The 24,691-nt window shown below is 40.9% G+C and overlaps 1 protein-coding gene across 2 annotated transcripts; it reads left to right on the top strand.

The window, feature by feature from the left end:
* The first annotated feature begins 296 nt into the window (after positions 1–296).
* Positions 297–24,350, top strand: gdpd5a (glycerophosphodiester phosphodiesterase domain containing 5a). Of its 2 annotated transcripts, none has more exons than XM_053442285.1 (16): positions 297–638; positions 8,386–8,560; positions 14,317–14,420; positions 14,509–14,602; positions 14,692–14,751; positions 14,849–14,947; positions 15,218–15,311; positions 15,897–16,042; positions 16,782–16,864; positions 17,021–17,171; positions 17,704–17,934; positions 18,263–18,408; positions 20,279–20,426; positions 20,841–20,923; positions 22,222–22,334; positions 23,039–24,350. In XM_053442285.1, exons 2-16 carry the CDS (start codon positions 8,444–8,446, stop codon positions 23,128–23,130), a joined length of 1,761 nt encoding a protein of 586 aa, XP_053298260.1. In that variant the 5' UTR covers positions 297–638; positions 8,386–8,443; the 3' UTR covers positions 23,131–24,350. The 2 variants fall into 2 exon arrangements, with proteins under 2 accessions (XP_053298260.1, XP_053298261.1); XM_053442286.1 differs by having other exon boundaries at positions 17,704–17,925.
* The last annotated feature ends 341 nt before the right edge of the window (positions 24,351–24,691 follow it).

Consider the following 24,691-nt stretch of genomic DNA (forward strand, 5'->3'; position numbering starts at 1 on the left):
TTCTGCCACTATATCAATTTCACCTAAACCTTAAACATTGAACCTTTAAGGTTGAACTTCTAAAGTTGTAAAAGTGAACCTTCAAATTTGTTTATTGGGACATTTCACATTGAAAAACCCAACTAAAATGTAAGGAGCATCAGTCCCAGTGAACTGGCACTTGTTAAGAGTTGGTATCATTTGACTTCGTGCTGCTCAGGTTGATTTACCTGACAGTCAGTGTGCACACTGTAAGAAACACCGGTGTGAAACACACGCTCGCTGCAGAGGGTTCGGTTCCAAACTGCGGACTTTTTGCAGCGTGTCCCTCAGCTCCTCCCACCCCCTGTGTGACGGATTACACTTTTTACTCGTCTCCCGCAGCTCTGAAGGTCCGGCTTCCTCTGAGAGACACCGTCCACTCCTCTGTCCTAACACCACTCCACTTTTAAAACAACTTGCCCTCTCTGGTCCGAGTAGCGGCTCCCTCGGCCGATGCGTCCCGACGCGCCGCTGGACCGAACTTTACAGACTTGTCATCAGTGTCGGTCCTGCATTGAAGAAGCGACGTGATGTCAACGACCGTGGAAATAAGAGAATAACCTGCGAGCTCGGCGCTGTGAGACAGGAGAGAGAGAGAGCAGCAGTCTGTGGTGGAGGTGAGTGTCTGTGCGCACTTTACAGGATTATCTCCATCGAAACTCTAATCCACGGAGCTGTCACTCGGCTGCCGGCGGTGCGGGGCCATCACTCCGGTGAAGTTTGGAGTTGCTGTCTGCTCACTGGCTGTTTTAACTCAGACACACATATTCATCAAGGTTCATTGCACCACCGAGCGGTCAGCAGCACTGTGTCTGTCTCATGGCAGATGGGTGTTTAGTTCATAGAGACAATCCAGAAGAGAATTGGACATGAGTCCCCCCCCCCCCCCCCCCCCCCCCAACAAACTGCATGTGTCGCATGAAGGAAGAGAAACTACACTTGTCTCCTGAGCAGCCTCAGTGACACTTGCTGCAGAGCGGATTGTTGTGTGATTTGCTCTATAGACGTCAGGCCAATGATGAGCTGTGCACGAGAATAACCCCAAAATTATATACTTCACTGAGCAGAATCATTGTGTTATCCTGTTATGTGTACTTATAGAATAGAAACATACAAAGCAGGAATACACATGTCTGTATATAGTGTAACAAGTTATAGAAGCAGGAAGAGGCCTTCATGTGCATTAGAAAATAGGTTTAGTAGGTGTTTTCAGGGAAAAGACTGCAGTTAATATTCACCAGCTTATTCAATATTTAGTTGGTTAATAAATTATTTAAAGTTATTTTCATTATTTTTAATTTAAAGGGATAGTTCAACAACAAATTTAAATTCACAAATCATCTAATGACCACTATGCCGATGGAAGAAGAGGTCGCGATTGATTTCAATTGTATGAAGGAAATGTCTGACGGAGATGAAGGGAGCAGCACCACAACTATGATCGTAAATCCACGTTCAACATGATTGTTATGACTCCATTTCCCATCATGTATTCAACATTTCGCTGATGGTGACCATGGTAAACTGAAGTGAGGGAGTAAATCACGCGGTTAATACACTTTTTAGTTGCCCTTGTGTACTACATGTAATTCAGTTGTCATCGGCTCCAGCTCCTGTCAAAACCCTCAGAAGGATAAGGGCTAGATGTGGGATGGATGGATGGATTTAGTCGACCCTTCACTAAATGTTATATTCAAATATAAAAAAAATCCAACTTATACAGACTTTATACATGATGGAAGTATCTAAAAGCTGATTAATTTACCTGTTTTTAACTTTGAAAAAGGTAAATATATTTGAGCAACATAGGTGGTGACATCATCATCTTTGCAAGGCAAATGAATCAAGCTTTAATTACATAGCTCTCTCCTTTTGTCCTCAACAAATGTGATTAGTAGCAGACATGCAGTGTCTGACCACCAGTCGCCTGTCATCTCTCCTTGTACCAGGGTCGTCCTGCAGCGTTATCTGTCTGACATCAGTCCTCTTTAATGAGTCAGAGACGGCCTCTCTGCTGACTGCTGTTGCTTGGCTGATGATGTGCAGGACCTAAGAACAGCTCTCACTTTCACTAACAGGAGAATCATGTCTTCTGGCCGCCCCGTGGACACATGGCTGATGACCAAAGCTCATTGGCTGCGTCGGCGGCTTTGTTTCCAGTCTGTGCCCCCTCATACCTCCTCACTCAGGGTGGATAATGAGCCCGTGGCACTAATGGAAACTCTATTTTTGGCTTAATCCATTGAAAGATTAAGGATATTATTAATGCATGCAAATGTAAATTTCATGAAGGATTGAAGGATGGGAGCCTGGAAAGAGGCGACAGTGACCGAGATAAAAGGCTAATAATAGCCGCATATGGCAGAGGCTCTGTGGCAGTTGGTTGGGTGAGACTTAATGGATTATTGTATTATTATTCAATGAGCGCAGGATTCTAACTCCACTGACAACTTTGACACGGCGAGGCGTCTGGAGCCTAATCGGCTCCGTGACAGTTCCTAACCAGGTTACTGCTGGAAGTTGGCAGGGAAGTTGGAGAGTAGTAAAGTCCTCTGAGGTAAACAGCAACAGGTTCATGAGAGGAAACTGGCCTGAAGCCAGCCCAGGGAGAGGTCAATGGAAACCCACAACAGAGAGCTGTGTCATATGTGTAGGCAGAGCACAGGTGAATTCAAGTGACCGTTTGAGAGCTCCATTCTTCACCATGTTATGAGGGGCTTGTAAACGTTGTAAACGCACCAGGAACAGATGTAAAATGAGCAGTGAAGAGATACTGGGAGGGCTGGGGCTCAGGAGTGAGAGCGGTTTGATACCAGTGTGTGTGATTGTTTTTTGATTAAGAAAGTGCTGGACTTTGCGTGAATGAGTAAATGGCAAATAAATCTGTATTGTGAAAGCTCTATAATACAGACAATTTACCATGTACACAGTTTGTAAACAAACCAATGGAATTTACATCAAAGATGAATACAGACAGTAGTGCTTCTATTTAGGTTTTTAGAGACCAAGCCACAGTTGGCGTGGCAGTGGGCACATTGACAAATCAGCCAACACTTCACATCTCACAACACATATACTGCAGCAAAACAAAAGATGTGTAAATATCAGGTAAATGTAGTTTCATCAACACTGGCATTTATTGACGTTAACAGCTTTTATGCGCAATAGCCTCAGAATTGTGTGCGTGCTTTTGCTCACAGTGGTTATACTGTCAATATTGTGTGTTGATGACACTCCTTCAGAGGGATGGTACCTGATGATGACAGATTCGTCTTGAATAGCGTTCCAGGAAAACTTGTTCCTTCCAGTACTGTTTCCATGTTCGCCTGGACACAAGCGACTACCGTTCTTGACGGTATTGCCCTCAATAGCCATAGAGCTTTGCTTAATTAAAAAAAACATGTTAATATTTGTACATTATTCAACAACTTTCTGCACCTGGATTACTTTTATCCACATAAATTAGCAACCTCTATTAATTCTTTCTAGTCCAGTTCATGGTTGCTGGACAAGACAAACCAAATATGGAAAGTGGGCTTTTTCATATTTCTATCCTTTGAGTATATACGCTTTTAATGTGGAGTTATCACTGGCCCTGTGACAATAACACCATGTTAGAAAAAGCCACAGAGACAATAGACCAACCTGGCTGGAATCAGGCCCCTGTGATTTCAGCTCCAGTTGGCCCTTGTTTGAGGATAGGGTCAGGATGTGAATACTGGGAATCCGCCAACTCCTCTGAATGCAGCAGAGGGCTCCCTCAGGCCTGGGAGTTTCCATGTAATAACCAGTCAACAGTGAAAGGATGAAGACCTGCGAGCTTCCTCCTTTTGAACACTGTTGTATAGATTAGGTTTGAATCCTAAACAAACACTGACTTATCCCTTGAGAAACCCCCGAACAGGACACATGATGGATATTACAATACATAATATAAGTCCTGTAACATCTGACACTCTTGAACCAATAAGGTTGCAAACGGGTTCTCTTTCTACATCTTCTAGTTCTTTTTTAAATCAACAATGAAACAAAACTATATGATTGATTTTCTTTTGAAGATTTGCTGGAGAAAAGTTCACTTCCTGGCCAGGTTGAGCCCAAAGCAAGTTTTCCTAACAAGATGTCAATGCTTACCATCCTTAGAGGAGAATATTGGTTGGAGCACATATTGTCAGGCTAGCCGTCTGTTGGATGTTTACTAACTTTTGGAGTGGACTTGATTTAGGGGCGGACCAAAGTTTTATTTTTACTTCCTTAACATAGCGATATTTGTTGAAGCCTCAGCGAAAAGGTATGCCCTCTCTCCATGTGCCCTTTTGTGTTGATAGTTAAGTTCATTATGAAATCGCATCCGGTCGGAGGATATAGGCCCTTTAATGTGGCTCAGAACGCCCTTGTGCACCTGAACTGATAATTTTTAATTATTTGATCCATCTTTTCTTCAGCAAATAACCTTTATTGGATTGATTATATCAGATCTAAAGTATCTTGAAATATCTTGGTGGGGTTCTATGACAAGAACCCCACCAGACCATATTGGATAGAAATGATCAGGGTGAGCTTTTAAAATTGCACCTCTTCTCTACTAACATAGTGCTCTCCTTGATTTGTAGGAGACCTTGTTTTTTGGACACAGTGGCAGTGATAGTCGCTATGGCTGCTGCATCAAAGATGTAGCTTTATCCACCTTTTATTGTCATGTGGTATAAATTGCTGCCTGCAGGGGGACAGTTGAGTGCGAGAGGTGACACTTGTAGCTTCCCCTCAGAGGCCTTTCCAAGACTATGCCAGCATTAATATCAACCAGAGTGACCTCATGCTCCCTTTCCAGGTCCAATTTGGACTTTGGTTCGGCTAATATGAGAGGTGATCTGCTGTCCATTAGTCTGCCTGTTTACTCCAAGTCAGTATTGAGCCTGAAACGTGAAACATTCAACTTTATTTCCTTCCACAAGAAGGTTATATTTTCACATTTGTCTATTGATTTATTTGTCAAAAGGATTATTCATCCACCAAAGCTTGTGAAGGGATGGATATGGCAAAAGATATTGCACCAATATGTGAAACCATACCCCAAAGGAGCATATTTACTCTGCAAGCACACAGAATCGGTTGGTTGGGGGAAGAATGCGACATGGGCCAAGAAAGAGCTATTTGATTTTGGAGCAGATCAGGGCAAAGTGACAAATCCAGAAATTGTTATCACTAACCTTAACATTGTGAGATTTTGGCGTTTGTTTTACATTTTCACCTATTTCCAAGGTAATAATTCACGGATCTTGATGACAAAATCAAGCAGGACTGAGATTTATCAGTGTGAGCAATCGGGTGTGGCTTGATAGAATTTAAGGAGCCTGTTGAGACTTTGTGGTGGTATGCACTGAGTGCCATTCTATAGTTCCTCTCCACCAAGGAGGTTATGTTATAATTTTTCTTTTGCTGATAGTTAGCCAGATTACACAGAATTTACTGGACAGATAAGCACAAACAAACAAAAAAAAGAACCAATGGAATTTTGGTGCAGATCCCGGGGCAGAATCTTTTTTCTTCTTTTTTTTTCACTCTCTTTAATACTGCGAGATAATGCGTTTTAAACCAACATTTATCAATATCCCAGAGAATAATTCATGGATCTAGATGATTAAAATCTAGACTGTCTATGAGTGGATACAATTTGGTGCAGATTGATTGAATTTAAGGGGACTGTTGCAGGTTTGTGCTCCTCTAAATGCTATTCTAGTTTGAATGGGTCATTTCTTTACGTTTTGATAATGTAAATAATTCACTTATTTTTATTTTGAAAAAAAAGTTAGGCATCAATCTGAAAAGTCAGACTCAGGAAAATAATACATTCATCCTCTGTGGATCACAGGTGTCTGTGCATGATTTCATGACAAAATCCTTTTAGGGATTGTTGGGATTTTTCAGTCTGGATGAAAGAACCAACCCCCTAATAGACTCACATTCATAAAGTAACACCATCAAACGAGCAATGCTCTGAATTTCTCTTTAGACGTATAAACAACAAACACATTTCTGTAGCTTACGTTAACTAAAATGATTTCAGAATTATGTCTACATAATACACAGATTTAGAAAAGTTAAATGAAAAGTGAAAAATATCTATTTTGAATAATATAGGAACCAGTAAAAAGATAATTTTTACCTGCCACCACGGCAACAAGCTTTTCTCTGAGGCACGAGTAACATGAAGTATCCATCTGATCTGAGTATTTTTATTGACAATCTTCAGTCATAACATATACCTGACTACCAATGCCTATTTGCAGTGGTGTGTATAGTAACTAAGCAAGTACTGAATAACGTCATTAGAATGTATTGCTTTCAAACAGGATAAGAGGTAATAACAATGTAGTCAAAGTGACATGTTCAAAACTAGGCAAAGGCCAAAATACACTGTCTGCTTTCAGACATCAAGAAAGAACCTTCACTGGATCCTCAGAGGAAACGACTGTAACGAAGAGGACTTCGTTCCCTGGAGCTTGAGATGGGGTTGGGGGAATATTGCACCATGCACTTTTACCAGGTACATGCACTTTAATAATTGCACAGGCGTTTGTAAGCAGTTGCACTTTATTGGATTTGCAGAGTTTGCACATGGCATATATGCACACTTAAAGACAGTTCATCTTTATTGATGGGTGATACATGTATTGTCCTTTTTAAATCTGTGCTGGTAGGTTCTGTGATGGCCACATGGTTCCACCTGCAAAAGAGGGACATGAGAGTTAATGTGCTTTTGTGGTAACTGAACGCTAAGATGAGATGTGACTAATATCATATGTTGTGCAATAGTGTGTGATAGTATAGTGGGAAGGGTAAAGTGTGTTCTGTGTGTAATGGTACTCACCAGTCTCTTTTGTCTCCAGGGTGTTCGGGCAAAAGGCCTCCCCAGGAAACAAGCACCATATTTATAGTTCCGGGGGCATCCAAGTGGTGATTAGTGTGGGTGTGGGAAGATTAGTGTATGTGATTATTGTAATGTGCTGGAATTGGGGATGAGGGGGTGTTTGTAAATTAATGTGTGTGGGGTTGTGTATATAGGAGAATGGTGGGTATAATGATAAAATAAAAGTGTTGTCAAAAGGAGAGCATGTCAGCATGGGGAATAGTTTCTCCCTCCTTAACTAGGCACCCTATATAAGTGGCCATTTTGTTATCAGTGGGAGAGTTGTTTTCCGTGTGGGTGCTGCATGAGTTGGAGGACGTGTGCCATGTTGCCTGAGAGACCACAATAAACCCGTCTGTGACACGCAAACTATCCTGCCTTGGTCTTCTTTTGCTGTACGGTCCAGCCGTAAGTGTGGTCGTCCTAACAACGACGTTCAAAAATTACAGTAATATTCCAATAAATTAAGCAAAGGAATTCTATGCCATATGATATACATCTTCCAAACTTCAAAAGATAAACAGTTGAAGGGCACGAATAAACACACATGGTGTTGTTACAGTGCCATATAAAGAACGGGATAAAAGACAATTTACATATAAACTATCAATCTGTGCTGGAATGGCTTAGATGCAGTCATTAAAAAACATCAAACTCCACTGAATAAAGTCAATCTTTACAATTGAAAATGTGTAACATAACTTAAGGCAGGAAATATTCACCAGCCAATCAGTAATAAACACTTCACCCTGCTTCTTCCACCTGTTTTAAAAACATCCATCTTCCATCTTTGAATCGAGGTTTCGCCTAATTTCTCCGCGTACACAGCAGAAAAGATGAGAATGATCTTTCTCCAAAGTTATAATGTTTATCTGTTAAATGTTTCACAAACCAAAATATGTGCAACACTTCCTGTACCCCTTTCAAAGTAAAAGTACTACAGCGTTTCAGCTGTTCTAACAAGATTTTGAGTGTTATTGGAAGATAGTGTATAGTTTCCTGGCATTTATTGCGTAGATAGCCGCATTTGTATAAAGGATATACAGCGATCATACCAGAAACCTCACATTGCAGACAAGGAGCTGACACGCTGCCTGTTTCAATTTATTGAAATAACTACTGAAGTACATGTAACAGAGTAGATATAACGTGTTGCTACCCACCCTGCCTATTTGCCACTTTTCCATAGGTATAAATCCTCCGAAGGCAATGGGCTGACTAGTGTCTGTGAAGAATACACCATAATATTATGTGTCCCAGACATTACTCACTAATACGTTGTTGACTTGCTTTCACAGGTGTTGTCAGTCTATGCAAGGATCAGGGCTATAGTGTTGAAGTATATCTCAGCAAAATGACGTGCTGCAACATGTTGATGAAAAATGTAATTGTATGTACAGACCCTGAGCTTGTTTTCCGTACAGCACAGTAACACCTCTTCATTCTTTCTGCAGGATTCCCGGTCCTGTGTGGGATGTTAACGGACTGGGGGTGCGTTGAGGCTGAAGGAGCATGGTGAAACACCAACCCTTACAGGTCTATGAGAAGCAGGTCTTTGTGTCCTTTGTCACTGGGATCTATGGTTGCCGCTGGAAACGCTACCAGCGTTCCCAAGACGACAGCTCCAGGGTAAGATAACGCCTCGTGAAAACAATCCGAAAAAATCTGTTTCATTAATAAACTGAACTAAATATTACTATACTGTACTTTTAGTGTTATTTGTACATGTTGCATACCTTTTAGTACCGAAACAATACTTTTTTAAAATGTATATGTTGAATATGATAATGTCGGAATATCTATAGATGCTATAGACAAGCGTTTACATAAAGAAAGACTTGATTGAGTAAAGTGTGTGTGTGTCCATTGGCTCACTGTTCTGTATATTGTGTAGAGCGTGATAATGAGACTGCACAGTCCTGCGGAGGCTGCACTGAAACCTGACCACACCTCAGGGATAAATGAACTGTTTTCCATTTTGTGGTTCTGAGGGCCAAAAGAATACGTCATGCTTTGTGAAAGGCAACAGAAAACTACACTGCAGCAAACACACGTGCAGCTCACTGTGCTTACACTCGTTTTGATTGGGGCATTACAGGCTCCTATTTTGCATATTGCATTTTCCTTTGAGATCATTCTCTTGGTCCCATAAATCAAAAAAAAGATCTTCATGGATACCTCATTCGAGGACTTAATGTTTTCACACAGGTCTGCTGTTTTATTTTTTTTTTTTGTTAACAAGATTACACAAAAACTACTTAACAGATTACCACACAGTTTGGTGGATGGATGGATGGATCAGGAAATATCAATTCAATCTTTGTTCAGATCCAGACATCTCTTGACACTTTGTTTAACTCTAGAGATTTGCATTCTTCAACCATTTTTATTGATTTTTCGCAGAGAATAATTCCTGAATCTTGATCATACAAATTAGACATGTTTAGGGGACTGATATTCTGAGTGTCTGGAATTTGGTGCAGATCTAAATAAAAATCTGATTTAGTGATTCTAAATGTGGTTTCATAAGGAGACTGTTGGGCTGTTAGCTATATGCATTGCATTGAGTGCCATTCCTTTGACCACGTTATTTTGATGTTGCTGTGTTTTTACATATTTCTGAGGAATTTAATGAATGTCATGAAGACTTCAAAGAAGCGATTTCACTGTCTACATGGTACATGTCGTAGTGCTCATAGGCCACTGTAACGCCACTTACCCTTTAAGAACTTATTGAAAATTAAAGACTGTTCATTGAAAAGTCTGTACTCAAGAGTTCGGGACAATGTTGTGCAGGATTGACGTGTATTGTTTGGTTTAAGCATTCAAATATAATCTAGTTGTAATATGCAACAAATCTATTAAAGATGTTTTATATCATCCAAATTTTTTCTCTCTTACATTCTCAAGGGGCTTCTTGACCAGGCCCTAGTAACTTTGCAAAGCGATCCTTACAATAAAGCGAGCAGCAGAATCAGAGCAGTGTTTGGATGTGTAAAGCAGATCCAGACACCCAGCTGTGTTGGATACACACTGAGTAGACAGACGCAGCTCCTGCTGCTGGACCATTTATCATTAAGAGCCAGTGGCTCGGCCATAAATGACCCCATTTACAAAATGTGTGAATCGAGCACTGTGAATGTGCTGACCAAGAGGAAAAAATACAAACGCACATTAATCTATCCGTCTGTCCGTCTGTCCGTCTATCCATCTGTCCGTCTATCTGTATGTCTGTCTGTCCGGCTATCAAATCTCTCTATCCAATCTATTTACATAGTGTCATGAGCTCAGTATTTAATAGGAGACAGATACTTAAAGGGGGAAGGCCATTCACCATTCCTGTCAGTTGACACTGCTGCAGCAGCACTGTGCTGTGATGTGTGAATGATTTTGATCACAGACAGTCATTGTTTTAATCCAGGCTGAATTTAGGCCTCAGTGGTTCTACTGAACTGTGTTTCAGGCTCAATGTTCCTTTAGAAAATTTTATTTCAGAACCTCTGCTTCTTTGTGTAGTGGTAATTCTGCACTTTGGCTTTATGGTCCATAGCAGTATTGCTTTACTTCAGGAGAATTGATGGTATACATTGGTGTGTATGGCTATTTAAAGCTGAAGTAAACAATATTTAATATCAACACTGAATAAAATGCATGTGTTTGATGTGATGAGGTCCCTTGTTATGGTTGTAGAACTTGCAACTTTAATGTGGTGATTCACTCTCATTGCCTTCCAGCAGCCTTCCTTGTGCTGTAGCAGGCGTGAGCCATTGTTCAGGATAACAAGTCTGATGACTGTACACTAGCTGACGAGCAGCCGACACACAATGTGGCGGCTGGCTGGTAAATAGTGTAGCATTTAGCAGATAAAGAGTTAAATAGCCCAGATGTGGTCAAAAGTCCACAGCAGGTTTTAAAAGGCTTTATTAGATATGCACTGTATGTTTGTTTGTTTGTAAACAAGATTACACAAAAGCTATGGGGTGGATTACTACGGAATTTGGCTGCAGGATGCGTTATGGGTCAGGGAAGAACCCAAAATATTTGCTGTGGATCCAGATCACTTTCTTTAACATTGGTCTTTGAAATTGTCACTGATTTCCCAGGGGATGGTTAATGGAAAATAATCATGGATGAGGTATTTGTTGTACTGATTGTAATAAACAGTCTATTTTTTTTATATTTTTTACAAAAATCCATTAATAATTAGATTTTAATGATTCAACATATAATATGCAACATGCCTGCATAAGATTCAGGTAATTGGTACACTTTCGTGAACCACCAGTATAATCATTGGTTGAATTCTCGACTTCCGTTACACTTTGTTCAACCACTGCAAATTAAAAAGAAAAATGACAGTGTATGTCCACTATCCACATTATATATTCTGCATTAATGTTCATTTGTTAATTTGTCTGTGTTTTAATCCTGAACACAGACAAATGTGTGATTGCTGACATTGACTTTGTCGAACACAGGCCAGGCTGGAAAGACGGAGGGACCTTGTAACTCTCAGGAGAAAGTGTCAGAAATCACGCATCACCTCTGAAAATAAAGGATTCAGCACAGGGACAGTTGCCTGCTAAAGGATGGAAATGTGATGCGGATGAATGAATGAATGAAATGTATGACATCATGACAATAGTTAAAAAAGAGTGAGCACATCAGTTGTTATGCCAGTCTCCTCATTTTAAGTAACACCAACATTCCCTGTCTGTTGGTTCCATAGTCACTCATAGGGTTACTGTGCTGGTGGATGCAGGGAGGACTCTCCCAGAGGAGCAGCTGAGCATTGATCTTACTTACTGTCATGCTAAACTGAACTTTGACAGTAGTTACTGAGGACAAAGCTTCTTTTCGTCACCATTTTCTTCACCAAGGAGATTTCCTCAGCTAGGGATTACTTCACCTGTTAGTCACAGCCTTCCTGTGACCCTGCTGGTGGCCCTCCCTCTGACACTGGAATCCTTATCTACCAAACAAGAACTCCAATGGAGACACGAGGAACAGACAACAGAGTTTTAAAAAATTGTTAATTCACATACATACTCACGCCATCACATGGTAAAGATACTCTTTCTCCAGTTCAACCCCACCGGAGCAGGAGAAGATACCAGGATAGAAATACTGACCAGGGGAGGAATCATATTTTGAAGTACAGCACTATGGGAACTGGTTTGATTTATTTTTAATAACATGGACTTGTACAGAAAGGCCGTCGTGGTAACATCTGTGAAGACTGTACTGACGATATTCACACCACTGTTTGTTTGCATTAGCTAAATTGACAACGTGACTCTGGCACAGTGCCCTACAGTCATGTAGCAGTCACCTGACGGCCAAGTGCTAAACCAATTAAAAACTGCCTCTGAAACTTGTCATACCCTCTCTTATTTTACTGACTGTATCACTCATTCAATTAAATCGTATTCTATGATACGTTTGCATCCATCACAAGCTTTAGACCACAGCTTGGTCAGTGCGGCCATTTGCTCTTCACTTGCACACCCATCTAATGATCCCCCCCAGCCTCTTCTATAAGCCGGTGCTAGAGGTTAGTCCAGGCACAGTGTTGTGCAAAGCTGATCAGCGTTCATTGGATCTGTTGACTTGCCTATCACATTCTACACCTCCCCTCGCATGGCACTAGCAGCTAATCCTGTTAACTACTGAAGGGAAGAGTTCTTGACAGTTCTCTTCCATACCTTTGCCCCATATTTCAAGACAGAATGCCCTACACTAAGGGGTTAAATAAAATAATTCATCTTTTTGAAATATGTTATGACTTTGTTAGGAAATTGACTCCTTTTTAAAGGAATAGTTCACTAATTATCTATTCACCCTTATGCCGATGGAGGGGTGGGTGAGGTGTTTGAGTCCATAAAACCCTTCTGGAGTTTTATTGGTAAACAGTGTAGCAGCCGGGTAGCAGCCAAATCCAATACAACTGAAGATATAAGGGGCTTCTCTTCAGACGTAGAAAAACAGAAAACAAACATTGCATGCCTCCATGCTGCTCCTGTTCAGTCATCCAAGTGTCCACAAGCCCCGATATTCTTATTAGACTCTAAATAAGGTCATGTAAACCGTGTTTCAAAGCCTAAATGCCCTGATAGCTTACGACGAGGTGCATTCAGGGACTGTCAGAAAAGCTAACGTCTGCTAGCTTAGCCAATTCTGGTTGACTTTTAGGCTTTTGTGATCCAAATATCCACAAACCCCGACATTCGTATTCAATTGAGATGAGGTAATTTCCACCGTGTTTTACGCCCACTGTGTCCTCTAACTATAAGCTCAAAGTTTCTGCCAGCTGTGTAGTGCTGAGCAACCAAAGGATGTTGGAGGCTTCTTGCTGAAAAACAGCTGCCTACTGCATCTGGAAATGTCACTGTTAGAGTTGATCATAGACTATACACTCCTGATCAAAATCTTAAGACCAGTTAAAAAATTTCATGAATTTGCATTTTGCACTGTTGAATCTTAGGAAGGTTCTAAGTAGAGTTTCAAAATGCAAAAAGAAGAAATGGGAACAAGAGCCCAAAAGTTGTGAGCAGGCAATTTACTGAAAACAACAATTTAACTGAAGTAGGCTGTTCATCAGCTGATCAAACAGTGCAAAATGCAAATTCATGCAATTTTTTAACTGGTCTTAAGATTTTGATCAGGAGTGTATATAAACATTGACGAAATGGTCGCTCTCCAAAAGTGAAGCCAAAGCATCTTAATCGCCACCTGGTGGCCTGCTGCAGTATTGGTCATGAATCCATTCTCCTCCATTTTAAGGTGCATGTATGCTTCCTTTACGTATGAAATGAGATATGTCCTTTTCAAACAATTTAGCAATCACTCTCCACAAGTGTCCTTCAATTTGGAATGGTTGTTAGAAAAGTCCAAAGTCGACTGTTTCTTACAATAGACAAGGTGACAGGGGAAGAGGCTGTGCTTATGTCCCTCTTGGCAAAGTCTCATCATGAAGATGCATGTAGTTTTTTAACAGCTCTTAAAGTCTCAAAAAGTTCTGCCATTGTGGAAATTTCTTCATCATATCCTATTGACATCTCACGTGAACTATTGGCTACCATCTGCTTTATTTTCAACGGCACTGCTCTGTTTACTATCCATAAGCTGTCACGAGACAATATGGACAAATGATTGCAGAGTGCGGTCAGAAGGCTGTGAAAACTGCTGTGTGGCTCCTTTGTCATGATAATTATCACTTGGTTCTGTCACTACAACCCACACAAAATAGCCTTATCCCTTGTTGACATGAAAATATTGATTATAGCTGCTTGTTTTTTTCTCAGAGCTTCTTTTCTTCCTGATACGGGATTCAGCAGGAAACTCAAATTCAATTAGTTAACTGTCCTTTGTGGTTTCCTTCCCAGTGGGAGTGTACCTGGTTCATCATCTTGTGCAGTTCTTTCCTCCTGCTTCTCTTTTGGGCCTACTTCTGGTTGGTGGCTCAAAATGATTTCAACGAGTTTAACTGGTGAGTCAGTTCCTCTGCTCCTCAGGCAAACAAGGCAAAGTGTCTCTGTACCATCAGCACAGATCAGTCATCTCTATTCTGTCCACAGGTCAGTTTACAACCGCTCTGGAGAATGGAGGGATGAGACAATCCCCATCCTTGCGTCCACCACTGTGGGATTCAGCTATATTACATTCTTACTGGTAACAGTCTTCTTCTAATCCCAAAATGTCAGGAGACCTGCTTATCGATCAGTTGAGGTACCTTTTACTGACAAGTTGTTCTTTTTCAGATATTAGCTCTTTTCCACATATCCTTGGGCCAACAGCTGAATCTCTTCTGGGTTCACAAGGTGCTGTGATTTACATCCTACTCTGTTGATATGAATTTGCTCCACACACACTTTGGAATCAAAAGCTGACCTAATGAATCCGGTCTCATCTCCACAGATCGGAGTGTTGGCCACATTGCTCACCACTATCTCTGGTGTCGTCTCCGTTGATGACATATGGGGAGATGAGTGGGACATCTTGCTTGTGTCACTGCAGGTTGGTGTAGAATCAAAATGAGACGGTCATAAGCTCGCTGCACGTTTTCATTAAATATATATATATATTTGTTTTTTTATCGGAGACATAACAATCTTTTTTTTCGATATCCTGATACAAATCATTAAGAGTTCTGATCGTCACCATATTTCTGAGACATGTATTGATTATGTGAATGTCTTCATAGTTACTTACATAGTTGACATAGTTGTCTGTAATAAATAACCATAATTTAACGAAGGTTGATTTATAATTGTGTTTTGTTACCAGTCCACAGCACCATTCCTGCACATTGGTGCCCTGGCGACAGTCACAGCTTTTAGCTGGTTAGTAGCTGGGTATGTGGTCCGCAGAGAGAGATCCAGTAAGTCAATGCTGTTATTTCTAAATATACCTTGTCATCCATCAGGCACAATGTCTGTTTTAAGGATAAAGATCATTTTAATGATTGCATTTTAAATCAGATAAGTTACTACAGGCTTTATTACATTGAAAGCCGGTTAAAATGTCAACCCAAAGTAATTGTTGCCAAACCTTCCACAGTCATATTGTTAAAGTGCGTACAGTAGTTTTGTACAGGCTGGCCAGGTTGGTGGTACGTTAACAGATGCAAATAACAAAACAAAAATGTTTGTATGTAATCATTTATTTTGCTAATAAAAATATAGAGTAAACGGTTATTTTTAAAGTTAATCCTTTTTTAATCAACAGTATAGTGCATAGATTTAGTCACAGTTTACATGAATAGATATTTCAGACAAACCAATGCTAAAAAGATTTTCCTGTTATTTCCTGCAGTTGCCTGAATTTTCTGGCATTAGCTAATTATATACCCTAAACAGACTTCTACAAACCACCAAAAAAAACTTAGCATTATTTCCTAATATGTACATGAGATGAGCAGAAGAATAATGTGACTCCTAAAAACTTCTTCCTAACTCCCTCCTAGATTTCCAGGTGCTTGTGCTGCTGATCTACGTCATTATCTTCCTGGCGGTCTGTTTAGCTCCGCTCACGTTCACCTGCCCCTGCATCATGGACCGCCACAGCCTCAGACCTCGGCCAGACATCATCGGTCGACGGGGAGCTCCTATGGTGAGTTGGTGCTTCGCCAGACCTCACTGTCTGATCCACTTTACTATTCAGATCGATGGTGTGCAGCTCAGTGGGGATGACACTGCTGCAGCCGGTCAGGTGGTCATTTCCTGCTAACGCTCTGGAGAACTGGAGTAAAATATGATAATGATGTGGTACTATTTTGATGAGTGTTATTTTATGACAACATGACAACAGTTTATGTAGAGCTCAAGGATTGAATATGCATCTGCCTCCGTAGCTTGTTTACCACTTTAGAATGAGCCTCCCAGAGCTCGACAGTCAACAACACATTGAACTTTCCTTTCGCAGCTGGCCAAGCAAATTCCTGATGACTAGCTGTGAACAAATGTAGAGTGATGTTCACAGTACACACACACACACACACACACGCACACACAAACGATGGAGATCAATATCAGAATTAATTCTCTTACATTTGCAACTTTAAGGGAGCTTCTTTTAGTGGTTTGTTTTGTAGTTACTTCAGATTGTACGTGGAATCACATTTGTTTTTGCTGTTTTCATAGGAAGGCCTACATTTCTATATTGTATTACTTTAAAACGGATCTGTGTCATGTCCCCTTTTTGGATTCACTTTGTAATAATTTCCATCTGTGATGTTCAACAAATCATGTTTCTCTATTTATATGTTGTTTTCTAATTCTATCACGGCCCATTGATGTGTGTTTTTCTACACCCTCCCCCTGTTCTCTTGTCGGTCCTCTCTTTGCTCCAGCTGGCCCCAGAAAACACCATGGTGTCTTTTAACCGAGCCCTGCAGCAGGGAGCCAGCTCCCTGGAGGCCGACGTCACGATCAGGTTATTCATCACACATTAATAACATTTTATTCCTGAATCATTAATTTACAATTAATTTCCAAGTCCCAAGTATTGTTTACTATAAGTGATTGAATTTAATGAGACAAAATAAGTGTCTTTAAAGTAAAACAGTTTTTTGCCCCTGTTTCCCCTCAGTGTGGATGGAGTTCCATTCCTCATGAGAGACCGCACGTTGAGGCGAACCACAGACGTCAATAAGGTTTTTCCAGCCAGACAGTCTGATGATGCCGCTCTGTTCAACTGGACAGAGATTCGCTCTCTAAATGCTGGCCAGTGGTTTTTGGAGGTACTGAACAATCCTCTTCACCTCAGTTCACATTCATTTTGTTGATGCACCACAGCTAGAAAATGTATCTTCCCTTGTGACGTCATCCACCATATTTTGTTATGAATAGTGCTGAAAATGTTTAAAATGCGAGACAATGAATATTTAGTATTTGTGAAGAAGAGTGGGTTTAAAATGTAGTACTACAAACAGAGTTTTTGCTTTGGAAATAAATATGTAAAAGATGTCATTTATTTTTGAGTAAAATTGTGATGTTAGAAAGAGAAAGACAAAGGGCAAATGTATACACGGACAATATAAAAATCTGATATTGAATTTGATTTGTTGAATGAAGAACAAATATGGGCTGTCTTTGTAAACATATCAAACATAAATCATTTGAATAACAACAAGGAAGAAATTAGCTCTACATATTTACTAGATTATGTGCAAACAGTTTCTCCTGTTTGCATCAATCACAAAGGAACAATGTTTATCTTAAATGCCATTTTACCTCAGTGTCTTTTTCTCTGTGTCTGTCCTCTGCTTCCAGAGTGACCCCTACTGGACAGTTGAGACCCTGACAGCGAGGGACCGCAGCAGAATAGGCAACCAGACGGTTTGCAGCCTGGTGGAGATGCTGCGTCTGGCATCCAGGGCCAACAGCTCCGCACTGCTCAACGTCCGCAAACCTCCACCAGAGCACCCGCGCTCCCGGAGCTGGTTCATGGACACGCTGTGGGCCGTGCAGAAAGCAGGGATTTCCCCTAAGCGGGTGAGGACTGTAGGTCTCTCCGTAATCATCCTTTGATAAATTAAAGGTGCTGCTTGTAGAGCTCCAACCTTAATAAATCATGTATAAACAATGTTACTGAGCAGATTGCCGGAAGGAATTATATAGAAAACTGCTTTATGGCACAATACAGTCAGAGGGCACTGATGTTTCAGCAGAAAACTGCTGCAAACTGCTGCAGGGATAATTTGTTAACATCATATTGATATTTTAAATCCTACAAGGAACACCTTTGTACTGCCAAATTCTACTAAATACGAAGCACACACTGGATTCTGTCTGACCAAGGGTCTTTCCACGTCTTGTGATTTTCTGCCAGGTGACGTGGACCCCCGACACAGACAGGGGGAGGGTGCGAGGGCTTCCGCAGACTACAACTGAGAAGCTGTCGCTGGAGGAGATAAGGCAGAGGGGAATTACAAGCCTGACCCTCCACTATAGCAAGGCCAGCCACAGAGACATACAGTAAGAGCAAGTAGCCATTGCTAATGACTATGCAGAGGAGACACAGTTTTGTTTGTTGTTTCGAGCACAATCTGACGAAAAATCTGATGACGTTTGACTTCTCTCTCATGAAGTTTACATAAATGTTTACTTTTTAAGTAATTGTAAGTCTACTGCAGCCATTCATAATATCTTCCATGTAAAGTATTGACTTGGTCTTCACCTGGCCTGAGTGTAACCCACTCAACATACCCAGTAATCTGCTTGATTATGTGTCTGGAAATCCGAGGGGGTAACAAGCATGTGAACAATATCAATTCAAATCTCCTCTGGATATTTTGGAGCTTTGATATTTTGAATCACATGAACACTTGTTTGGCAGCAGGATTAGTGTGAAGTCTGGTTACTGTCCTCTGGTGATGCCATTTGAGTCAGTGTTGGTTGGAAGACTACAAGTTTAATGATGTTAAAGAAAAGGGGGTTGTGGTGCTACAAAAAAATGCTAGAAAGAAATGTTCGGGGGTCTCAACAGCCGGTTCCAGGGACCTTAGACCCACAGCAGGGCTAGAGACCTATTGAAAGCCTGGCTGTGGTTAAAGTCCTCTGTGGGAGCAGTGAGCTTAGGCCCACAACAGGTCTATTACCTATGGTGAGGTCAGGTGGGCAATTTACATGCTGCGTCCAAAATCACGAGTATATTTTGAGCTCAGCTGGAAATGAAAAACGCTTTCTGACATTTTTCTCTGTGCCTGGAACACATCAAGTTATATGTCATACAACAACAACGGTGACCAGTGGGATATCCCATTCTACATTTTTAAAGTTAATTTTTTCACTTAGTATTAATACTTTAAGGTAAAAGCATTTTGAATGACTATACTGCTCGTATTTACATTTATATGAATGGGGTGTGTTAGGCCGATTTTGGACACAGCCATTGTGAACACAGGTCACCTGCTACCTCTTATGTCCTGGCTGTCAATAATAGAACCCAACATCTGTTAGTTAGTTAGTTTGTTAGTTGGTTGGTTAGTTGGTTAGTTGGTTAGTTGGTTAGTTGGTTAGTTGGTTAGTTAGTTAGTTAGTTAGTTAGTTAGTTAGTTAGTTAGTTTGCAGGATTAGGCAAAAACTAAAGGACAAATCACCACAAAACTCGGTAGTATAGGTCAGGATAGAATCCACCATCCAAGTCACGGACAGATCCAGGTTTTCTTTTTCACTGTACTAACCATTGAGACAGATGGCATTTTGCAATATTTTTATTGATTTCTCAGAGAACAATTAATGGATCTTAAAGAAAAAAAGTCTAGTATGTTTAGAGGACTCATGTTAATGAGTGTCTGTCCTTTGGTGCATATCTAAATAAAAATCTAGTTGTAGAGGGACAGAGGGACTAGGACAGAGGGAGAAGGACATATTCAGACAGGAGGTCAGAGAGTAGGACAGGATAGAAAGGAGGACGAAGAGAGGAGGACAGAGGTCAAACAGGAGGTCAAACAGGAGGTCAGACAGGAGGTCAGATAGGAGGACGAAGAGAGGAGGACAGAGGTAGAAGGACAGAGGTCAAATAGGAGGCCAGAGGACAGGGAGGATGAACGAGGATAGAAAGGAGGACAGAGGTCAGACAGGAGGATTGCTACTGTCTAATGTTTTGAATGATTTGTCTCCAGTCTCATTGAGTTGATTGTGACTCTGCTGTTGTGAACTTCACTGTCGCTGCTGTAGAAACACTACTAGTTTTCATGTCTGATTCTCTAAAGCATTTTTTATTGGTTTTAATATGTTGCAATAGATTTCCTTGACCATAAAGTAAGAGCAGAGTATTGTGACTATGGGGGAAAGGGGGAGGGGCTTTATTTCCAGCTCTCACATGTGTTTTTCCTTCTCTCAGGGAGTATCTGGCCAATAATGTGAGTGTGACCGTGTACCCAGTGAACGAGCCCTGGCTCTACTCCCTTCTGTGGTGTAGCGGGGTGCCTTCTGTGTCCTCTGATGCTCCTCAAGTCCTCCGAAAGGTGCCTTACCCCATCTGGCTCATGGTAAACAGCTCTCCTTCCTTCTCTCTTACAGACACACACACGCACACGCACACGCACACACACACACACACACACACACACACAGACTGACAAGGTCACACAGCGAGACAAGAGGACAGCAGGAGAGAGGACAGAGACTGACGAGGGCCCAGCAAGGCTCGAGGGCAAGGAAGCCGAGAAATATGAGGGAACTCAGCGTGGAGTTGGAAAACAACAGGACCCTGGGAAAGAGTCTGACACAGGCTGAGACAAGAGGACGGACCTGAACCAAAGAGCAGCTGTCCAACCATAGACTGTATATAACAAGTGTCCAACATGCTTTTTCTTTAGTCAGTTAGCTTCAGGATGAGTGTGTGTGGATGGTGACCTCCAGTGGTGCTGACTGGGAACTACTTTGTTTGTCTTGTCTTGCAGAGCCAGTACGCTTACGGCTTCATCTGGATCTCTTCAGACTTGGTGTCCATCGCCATCGTCATAGGGATTTTCTGTTTCCAGAAGTAAGTGCAGTTTGGACTGTGATCATCATGTGTAAAATCACAGACATACACTGACAACTACTGAATATACATTTAAAGTACACATGCACCTGTCTGAATGAGTATTTCTGTATTTTGTTTGGAGCATTTTTATAAAGCATGTCTTTACTTCATGGCAAATAATTAGTTAGAAATCATTTGGTTTAATGGTTCCCAACCGGGGAACCGCGACACATGGGTCACAATCTGAAGGAGGATTAAAGAATCAGAAAGTTGAAATATTTAATAACAAATACAACTAAAATTTAAATAGAAGGGATACTTCCCACAAAAAGTAATGTTCATTCTTTTCAGTCTTCCTTTCACTTCTCCAGGCCTTTAAAAAAACCTATTAAATAAAGAAAAACAGGCTAAATATTATTTCTCTATCAAATAAGTAAAATCCAGTGGGAAGGAGCAGGGTCCCTAAAGGATCAGTTCATGCAAATAACTAAGAAAGGCCGAATAGGTTTTGTGTGGTATCTCACAATGTGGATGGTTTTGATTTGGTTTTTGGATATGCACCTCTGCCTCAGCTCAAGTGCAGTGGAGGTGAATGCTCTTTTTGAGCTCACAGCGTTTAAAAGCTACACTCAATAGCAGAATCTCCAGAAACAGGTCTTTATTTTGCTTTATTGTTGCTGATCAGTGTTATTAATATATTATCCACTGGTTTCTTCTTTAGTGAACACAGTTGAGATCATTGTTGTGTAGAAATGATCATAAATGTCAGTTGTTCTTTTTTTAATCAAATGATCTAAACACACTTATATTCTGTATTAACCAAACCTAGCCTTAATGAGTCTGATTTGATCTGATCTGACCTTTGGCCTTTGTACTGTCTGCTGCTTCTTCACTGATTGTTCACTCTTTACTTTTTTTCTTTGTGTTTTTTTCCTCCTCATGTCTTTTGTCTCCTGGATGTTTGCACCTTTCTCCTCCATGCTCTAACCTCTCACTCTCTTCCTGTCCTCTTTGTGCTGTGCTCTGCCTGATCTGCATGCAACCTTCCACCACTGCCCTCTGGCATCTGTCAGCTATCATATGATCAGGTAACTGCTGCCACCGCCTTGCTCCTTGTTTCTGCCTCCTCGTCTGTCCTTCTCGTGCCTTTTTCTGCCCAACACCCAGGGGCCGACTCCCTTCCTTTGTTCCCCTGCACTTGTACCTCAGTGTGGCCCCATTAAATGTTTATTTCATGTGTATCCCTACAGCTGAATTTAAAAAGGTGTAATAACACGGGTGGAATCGTGTGCTTGCAATGTTGTTTGCTGTAACAGGTGGCGGATGAGCGGGATGCAGACCTATAACCCTGAACAGATCATGCTGAGCGCGATGGTGCGTCGGTCCAGTCGAGACGTCAACATCATGAAGGAGAAGCTCATATTCTCAGGTGGAGCTCCGAGCACATTCACACCCGAAATACAGTTGATCTGGTTTTAACTGGACAGAAAAAAACATGCAAAACAATGCAGTCTCACAACAGGATAACAAGGATGTGAATGCAAATCAGAGGTGGGAGACAGCCTTTGCACAGGTTTTAACACCATCACAGGGTGGTGCTGGAGATTTATCTATAGTGAATCAGCGTTATCTGTATGTACTAAAAAAAAACACGTGGAGGTTTTGCTGTATGTGATCCTTTGGTAGAGGGAATAAAAGCACTATGGAGCTAAGGTTAAATATTTTGCACAAAATGAACAGATGCTCGTCATGTAGCTGACGCTTTTATCCCAAAATAATTCCAGTTAGTGCATTCAACATCTATGAGGGGCCATTCTGGGTTCAGCATCTTGCCAAGGGAAACTTCGGCAAGGGTTGGGACTTGAGCCGCCAACCTTCTGGTTGGAGAACAACCAATCTACCCTGTAGCCGTGCCCAAAAATCAAAATAGGGTTGTTAGTCTGTCCATCCATCTGTCTGTCAGTCCGTCTTTTATCCCATTGATCTTATCGTCTGGCTGTGTACGTAGTACTCTCTCCCATATTGATTGGATAAATACACAAATGCTGTTCTTCAGCAGGAAGCAACTAGAAGTTCAACAGCAGGAAACACTATAATGTTTTCCGACTCATTTACTTCTGTCGTCTCTTTCAGAGCTTAACAACGGGCTGGGCAGCTCAGAGGAGCTGTCTCTGTATCCTGAGAACGGTTACGCCAGATACTCTCATGGAGGCCTCAGCCACTGAAGAACCAGCCACTCATGAAAAACGATTGAAAAGGATTGTTCTGGTGAGCAGAAAAAGGAGATCACAGAGGAAACCCATCTATACGGCAAATGAACCCGGAAGTGATGACAGCTACCACATGAATGTTTCCACTCTGGCCAGAAAAAACAACGTGCAACTTAAATTGTATTACATTTTATGAGATGAACAAATTTGTGGACTGGCCAGTGGTTTTGATCGGTTGAACCTTTCATCATCAGACACCTTTCTATATATATTTTTAATATAACGTACTTTGGTGTATTTCCTAATCCTGTAAGACTGCCGGTGTATCCCACAAGGCTCTAAAACAGTTCAGCATTTCTTTACCCTGTCAAAGGCTGTCACTTTCAACCTTACATGAAACATGTAAAGGTTGCTGGAAACATTGCTGTTTGCATATGTGATGATGTCATCACTCAATGGATTAGCTGACGAATACACTGAGAATCAAGTGAAGTCAGAGGGACCTGGGGAAACATGCGATTGTTTTTTTCTTTGTAATAAATCTATTTGTTTGAAGCATAATTTAAAAACATCAATTCACCTTTTCATGTAGAAACAGACACACATTTTATCGGCAGAATATACACTCATTTAACATTATTGAATATAGAGTGTTGATCTGTGTTGTTATTGGGCCAAACATCCATCGGACCACAAGGAAAAGATCTTCTGTTCAGTCCATTTGCTTGAGTGACCTTCTCCAAATCTTTATCTGAGCTGATAAAGCTGTGCTGTTGTATTTTTCCATGTCATTGACTTTTGCTGTTGTTTTATAACAGAAGAAATGAGCTTGGTAGTGTTCTGTAATATACACTGATGTAAATACGAGTTTTTATTTTGTTCCCTCTGAGAGGATTTGTTTTGGACATATAAACTGAATATTTGATGTTTGCATTGATTATCATGATGACTGACTTCCATTTTAAGTGGGACAGACTCTGGCATGAGTTCCATGGGATGAGGGTACTTGGGGTGGGGGGTGACATTTTTCTTTTTTTTTCCTGCCTCTTATCTGCCATGATTAATTTACTGTATAGTCGGATTAGTTATAACATCTTTCACATGGCTGCCTTTTTGTTAAATGAAGTGACTGGTAGAATATTGTAAAATATATGTTTAGTCTAACGATAGGGGTAAAAAGTCTACGTACTATAGAGTACTACTGTCAACTGTTCAATAAATTTGATCTTTGTGAAGGTTTTCTTCTCTGGATTTCTTTCAAAAATACGGTAACTTAATACTTTAAGTCAATATTTTAATAATATATGATATTGATTGATATTAATTAAGGTAGTATTAATGCAGTTAGTACCAGTATGATATAAATACCTGCAACGTGGCTCCATGGAGGACAGTGTGGTCTCACACCGAAAAACCTCCTCAATTGTTGAATGGATTTGATCAGACGTTTGTTGTCTCCAAAGGATGAATCCTCTTGACCTTCACGATCACTTTACTTTTCCTTTTAACACCATCATCAGGACAGAATTTTATTAATTCCTCAAATAGTTTATGAACAAATAAATCGAATGACCTT

This window comes from Pleuronectes platessa, chromosome 15, assembly GCF_947347685.1.
Source record: "Pleuronectes platessa chromosome 15, fPlePla1.1, whole genome shotgun sequence".
In the NCBI taxonomy this organism is placed as follows: Eukaryota; Metazoa; Chordata; class Actinopteri; order Pleuronectiformes; family Pleuronectidae; genus Pleuronectes; species Pleuronectes platessa.

What these genes read in the sequence shown, in the direction of transcription:
- gdpd5a (XM_053442285.1), top strand. Translation starts at nt 8,444, where the DNA reads ATGGTGAAACACCAACCCTTACAGGTCTATGAGAAGCAGGTCTTTGTG. An exon ending in GATTTCAACGAGTTTAACTG is followed by an intron (nt 14,421 to 14,508) that starts GTGAGTCAGTTC and finishes TTCTGTCCACAG; the next exon opens with GTCAGTTTACAACCGCTCTG. An exon ending in CCCCTAAGCGGGTGAGGACT is followed by an intron (nt 17,935 to 18,262) that starts GTAGGTCTCTCC and finishes ATTTTCTGCCAG; the next exon opens with GTGACGTGGACCCCCGACAC.